Here is a 6,043-nt window from a genome sequence, read left to right on the forward strand (position 1 = left end):
GAATAAAGTGACCAAGTCGAACAATACCAGAATACACCAGGAAGTTGTGCAAAGATACCAGTATATTCCATGATAAAATAAAATACAAACTTAACCCCGCTATATTTAAATAGTTGATCACACCGCAGAACATAATAAACTTAGATTATATAAAACATTGCTTTAAATCACCCTATACACTTACATTTACACGCAATACAAAATAGATAAATAAAAACATTATATTATGGAAACAGAAAAAATGATGTTGGGGGTGCGCAGCTAGACGTTTTCATACCGCTTCAACTTCTGCATGCAGATGTCCAAATCGATGCGAATGCTCTCAAAATTTCGCTTCATTATAAGCGTCTGCATAGCCTTTTCGTCTAGCTGGCCTTGCAGATAGTCGCTGTAGGACTGCACGCGCAAGTTCTCTTCCTGAAGGCGATCAATCTCTTTATGTTGGCGCTCAATCTCGCAGAGAAGGCGCTCGTAGCTCTCGTTAGTCACTGACTGGTCCACCACATTGAGCTCGTCCACGCTGAAGTGCCTGCGCTCTCTGACGTCACAGCGCTCTGTTTGGTACTCCGGCATAGAATTGTTACGCCGCAGGTTTTCTTTCGCCATACGACTCGTCTGGTCCTGGGCTTCCATTTCCGCAATGTATTTCGCCACTTTGCTAGTTACGTGCTTGTAGCGCTGCTTGGTATACGCTGAGTGAGAGAAGCGCTTCCTACGATCCGCTGCTTTGGACTTTGGACTATGGGCGTCTGTGGAGTCACAAAATCGAAATTAACAATAAAGATTATTTGGAATGCTGAAGAATTAGGCACGTGGTCGCTTTGCTTGCCTTTATGCTCAAAGATCGTTGGCCTCTTGAGCTCCTGTATCTGGCGTGGGGTGCTGGCGCCGTTGTTGGTAACCTGGTCGAACAGCTCGGCGGGAAACGATTCATCCATGATAGACATATTACACTGAATTATGACGATACAAGATGTAAAAGGTTAAAACAAAACACAGACACACAGAATAAATAAAAATAGGAATCAATAGCACCGTTACTTTGATGCAGTGTGACCGCGGATTTATGGATCAAAAATACCAAAGAAATTAGATATACCATTATATAACAAAAATATCTTTAAGCAGTTTGATTACTTTTTAAAAAAGACTCGAATGTTTATTTTTATTTAATAAATATAGAGGATATTATAATGGAAATACATATTTCGTGTGCTGTGCATGCACTTATTTAGCTGTCGATATTGCCGTAACGCGCTGCTCCACTTTAGTCACTTTGGTAGTGATAGTCTCCAGATTTTGAGCAAAGGTCTCCTGTACGGAGTGGAGCAGTTCCTTGTTATTTACCAGACTGGTCGTTATGGTACCCTGCTTTTGCTCAATTTCGGCTATAATCTTAGCAAAGTTGTTCGCTGAAATGCAGTGATGGCAATTAATGAAGTGTTAATTATGCAACTGATGTCTGGCTTACCATATTTATGTAGGGACTCTAGTGCTTGCATACGCTCAATGACATGCGGCAGTATTTCCACAACAGGCTCCGTACGCTTAGCAATATCATAGAGTTCCGAAATTTTCTGGTCGCGCTTGGCGTCCTGGGCGCTTCCGCTGGATTTCTCGGCAATAGAGTCCATTTTTCCGGCCAGAGTCGTTAGGCGCTGCTCAATGGTGTCCAGCTTGTCCGGCTGCAATAGTGCAGCCTTGGTACTGAGTTGGCGAACGGCTTCCAGCACATTGGTAGTGTTGGTGGCAGCAGTCAGACGGCTTAGCTTTTCTGGCTGCGCTCCCACGGCCTTCTCCAATTGGTATAGCCGTTGCTCGAGATTAGCCACGCGAGCTGTAGATGCCAAATCTGTGCCTGGCGTTGGTATGGCCGTCAGTACGCCAGACTGCTTGAATTCCTCCACTTGGCTAATGAGTGCTTTCACTTGCTTGCTATTTGGCACCTGCTCTTTGCCAAGAACCTGTTCCAGCTTCAAAGTGTCCAGTACTTTCTTTGCAGTGGCTATTACAGTGGCAACAGCATCGTACGATTGCTTCTCCTCGTCAGCGATTTTGCGATCCACTTGCAGAGCGGCTACCTCATTCAAAAGTTCGTTCATTTCGATTTGCAGCCGCTGACACTTTTGCACGGGAGTCTCCTTTTCACCCTGCCCCACAAGCTCATATTCGCCAGCGCCTCGCATATCGTAGCCACGGCCAGAGCGGCGGCCGATGCGGTCCGTAAAGTCAACGCTTCCCTCGAGTGTTGCTCCGCTAAAGCGTTTGTGGGCAGCACTAGCCGAAATATGCATTCGCTCTATGGCCTCATTCTCGGGCTCTTCCTCGTAATAGTCAGAGGTGTCCGTCTCGGGATCGTCGGGCGTTTCGTAGACATCAGGTTGGTCGTAGGCCTGTACAAGGGAATGCAAATTACGATTTGGAAGACACCTCATGGCTCAACTCACGATTCCTGGAAGGTTTTGAAACTTTGGATCTGCCATAGCTGTGGGCACGTTGACTATTGATGTCCTGAGGTCCTGGGCGCAAGGAAATTGAATGTTTTTCAGCGGAAAACAAGTTTTTGCAAACAGAAATCTGATGTCATAAACAGTGTGACCCAATTTAATCAATAGTGCAATCGATGATTTTAAAAAATACTTAAAAAATATCGCGTAGAGCTTTAAAAAATACTTTTGTCAAAGAAAGTTGCAAGGTGTGTGACCTAGAGAGGGAATAACATCGATAGTGCAGTCGATAGTAGTGCCCTTAAATCCGCTAATTAAAATTAGACAACACTTAACTTTAAGGGGGGGTTACAGTTGTGTGGGTGGTCAATCGTTGCTGCAAGCTGATCCCAGTTCATTCATAGGTTCTTGCTAGCATCTGCATAAATAGAATGTCGTCTTTGGAATATTCTTCCGCCAGATATGACGAGCTACCGTTAGAGGTAAGTCAACCGCAACTGGCAGTCCCGTGACTGTCGTTCCAATTCGATTCGTATCTATCTGCCTGTTATGGGCAACAAAACAGTCACCTGATGACATTTCGGTTTCTTTCGCAGATTGTTTTGAAAATATTTGGCTTTCTGGAGTACTCGGATCTTCTGGCGGCTGCATCGACTTGCCACAGATGGCACTCGGCATTGGAACAGACCGAGTTCAAAGCGCGCACCCGTGTCTGTTTCTCGAAAGTGGTGCTCTCGGATACACAGAGTCCGGCAGTGGATTTGCTGCGATGCGAAAGGCGCTTCAACCACTTTATGCTCGAAGATGTGACCCTTGGGCAGGTGAGGGAGCTGCTGAGGTTTATAGGTCAAACGGCCCAGTCTCTGACGCTGGACAATGTTGATCTGAATGACAAGCAGTTCTATGGCATGTTGGGAGTGCTACCGCACCTCCATTCGCTTTCCCTGAAGCGCTGCTTGCCGCTGTTCATGTCTGGCTCCTTTCTCGAAAGCTACACCAATTCCTTCGCAAATCTCAACGAATTGGCCAACAACTTGGCGGGCATGCGGGAACTGGCGCTATGCGATAATCAATATCTCACCGACGCCATCCTAATGCGACTCACGTCGTTCATGCCTCGCCTCGAGGTGATCAATATGTCTGGCTGTCAAATAGCCTTCCACAACGCGCTGCAGCGACGCTTCTACCCCAACTCAAACTCCGCCGACAGTCTGCTGCCCAGCGAATCGTTGCTTACATTCAACTTTATTCTGACCATTCTGAACCTGCAGCGCAGAACGCTGCGGGAGTTGGACTTCAGTAACACCCTCATCGGACAATCTCTGCTGTCGCTGTGCGATCTCGATCTACAGTTGCAACGCCTCTATCTGGGCGGTTGCAGACAGCTAAATGCCACGACGGTGCGAACCTTCCTCGCCACTCAACCGCTTTTGACTGCCTTGGACTTGTCGGGGACCACGTGCGTGACCGATGATAACTTGGCCTGCATTGCGGAGACAAATTCGCAGCTCGAGCACTTGAAGATCAACGGATGCACATGCGTCACTAATGTGGGAGCGATCCACCTGCACAAGCTGCGGCGCCTGAAAAGCCTGGACATCTCCAACTGTGATGGCGTAACCAGCGATGGCATCACCGCGGGCGTGGCAGCCGAAGAAAACAACGTACTGCTAGAGCTAAATGTGTCGCACCTGCAAATCTGCGAAGAATGCATCAAGTCCATTGCAAGCAATTTGCGCTCCCTGCGATCGCTGCATCTGAACAACTGTGTGAATGGGGTCACAGATGAGGCCATACAGTTCGTGATTGGTCAGCTGCGTTGGCTGCGCGACCTGTCCCTGGAACAGTGCTCTGCCGTAAGTCTAATGAGAAGATATATTCCCAGGGCCAATCTTAATTTTAATCATTTTAACCTATGCAGCTGACAGATGCTGCTCTCACTGGCTTAAACATATCTAAGCTGGAGCTGAGTCGCAAGCAATCGGGCCCTCAAGCGTCTACAATGGAGAACTTCTACCCACCGTATAGCCATAGCTTGGGGGAGCGAGACGGCTCTCTGCAGTCCATCAAGATATCGCTGAGGAGCAAAGCAGAGGACGAGATCGTGCGCGATGCCAGACGCAAGCAGGTCATGCTGGCCGCCTACGAAATGAACCTGATACATAAGGAGGACTTCGAGGGGCACAACATTCAGCAGCTGCGGGGTCTGCGCTCCCTCAACTTGCGTGGATGCAACAAGATCAGCGATGTCTCCCTGAAGTACGGCCTGAAGCATATCGAGCTACGGCGATTAATGCTCTCGAATTGTCAGCAAATCTCCTTGCTGGGCATGGAGGCTCTGGTCAACAGCTGCCCCTCCATTGAGGAGCTGGATCTGTCCGATTGCTACAACATCACAGACAGAACCATGCAGGTGGTCACAGCCAATCTGCCCCGCCTGCGCGCCTTGCATATCAGTGGCTGCAGCCAGCTGACCGAGCACACTCTCGACGCCATCATCGTGAACTGCACTGGTCTGCAGACCCTTTCCGTCTACCGATGCCGCAGCATGTACGCGGACATCGAGGAGCGTTTGTCCGGCATGCACACGCTGCGTAACCTCAATATGGACAATATGACGAGCATCGACAATGCCGAGTTCTTTCGCTTAAAGAAACGTCTCGATTACTGATATTTTGCCGCCGTTTTAATTGTTTTAGTACTGTATTATTTTCAATTGTACAATTTTCGCTAGTCACAGGTCCGGATTCCCAGTACCCCCCAGTTCGATACGGCACGGGAAACCTATTTTTAGCACACGACCTTCGCAGCTGTCTTTTGTGGAGAGGTCTTTAGATATGAAATATTTAGCAAAATATATATACAATTTTTATAGATATGTATAGTATATAAGTATAAGTATGCTCACATATGTATGTACATTTACTGTACAACACATAATAGGAAAATGATTAATTAATTTCATTTGTGAATTGGTTAATTTCTATAGGGAAAAATCTGTCCACAAGTATTGTATGTGTGTATGTACGTAGCTGTGATTTTTTTTATGAAATACTTACAATTCGTATGTTAAGTATATGTATGTACATTGTACATACGTATTTGTTGTATTGTGTGAAATGTTTCTTAAATTCATTTATTTTATGTGTTATTTTTAAGTGTTGAAAATGTGTTAATTTGTTACTAAGGAAATCTAAGGAAGCTAAAATAAATAAATAACTTGACTAATCGTTGCCAAATCTGGTATGTATGTATTCTGAAAAATATCAGAATAAGAATATTTGAGCCAAAAAACGGGGGGGTTCGTTAAAAATGAATAGATTTATTTTAAAATGAGTTAAGAACATTTTGTGTTATACGTGCTAGAATCGTCATCATCGTCATTATCATTTGGAAAAAAGATCGTCTCCCACATGTATGTACTTATGGACACATAGTTACATACCTACTGACTGTATGTATATGCTCGTCTGTTTAATGTTTAAACGATTGTGTGGGTAAATTGCATATGTCTTAAATTACATCTATAAAGTTGACTAGGTAACTAATTCCAGATGATATCAAAGTACCAAGCGAATCAGTAGTAGTACAAAGTA

General features: G+C 45.5%; 3 protein-coding genes across 3 annotated transcripts; 1 reads left to right on the plus strand and 2 right to left on the minus strand.

Annotated features, from left to right (window-relative positions):
* Positions 1-50: 50 nt before the first annotated feature.
* LOC111080256 (protein swallow-like) lies at positions 51-1,046 on the minus strand. The gene is made up of 2 exons (XM_022375745.2): positions 830-1,046; positions 51-749 (listed from the first exon to the last, which is right to left on the minus strand). The coding sequence occupies exons 1-2, from the start codon at positions 945-947 to the stop codon at positions 262-264; spliced, it is 606 nt and encodes a 201-aa protein (XP_022231437.2). The 5' UTR covers positions 948-1,046; the 3' UTR covers positions 51-261.
* Positions 1,047-1,149: 103 nt separating this feature from the next.
* LOC111080254 (dynactin subunit 2) lies at positions 1,150-2,609 on the minus strand. Its single transcript, XM_022375743.2, has 3 exons — positions 2,448-2,609; positions 1,472-2,393; positions 1,150-1,412 (listed from the first exon to the last, which is right to left on the minus strand). Exons 1-3 carry the CDS (start codon positions 2,481-2,483, stop codon positions 1,228-1,230), a joined length of 1,143 nt encoding a protein of 380 aa, XP_022231435.2. The 5' UTR covers positions 2,484-2,609; the 3' UTR covers positions 1,150-1,227.
* A 163-nt stretch (positions 2,610-2,772) lies between these two features.
* LOC111080253 (dynein regulatory complex subunit 6) lies at positions 2,773-5,687 on the plus strand. The gene is made up of 3 exons (XM_022375742.2): positions 2,773-2,929; positions 3,044-4,303; positions 4,369-5,687. The coding sequence occupies exons 1-3, from the start codon at positions 2,879-2,881 to the stop codon at positions 5,116-5,118; spliced, it is 2,061 nt and encodes a 686-aa protein (XP_022231434.2). The 5' UTR covers positions 2,773-2,878; the 3' UTR covers positions 5,119-5,687.
* The last annotated feature ends 356 nt before the right edge of the window (positions 5,688-6,043 follow it).

Source organism: Drosophila obscura, unplaced genomic scaffold (genome assembly GCF_018151105.1).
Source record: "Drosophila obscura isolate BZ-5 IFL unplaced genomic scaffold, ASM1815110v1 contig_186, whole genome shotgun sequence".
NCBI lineage: Eukaryota > Metazoa > Arthropoda > Insecta > Diptera > Drosophilidae > Drosophila > Drosophila obscura.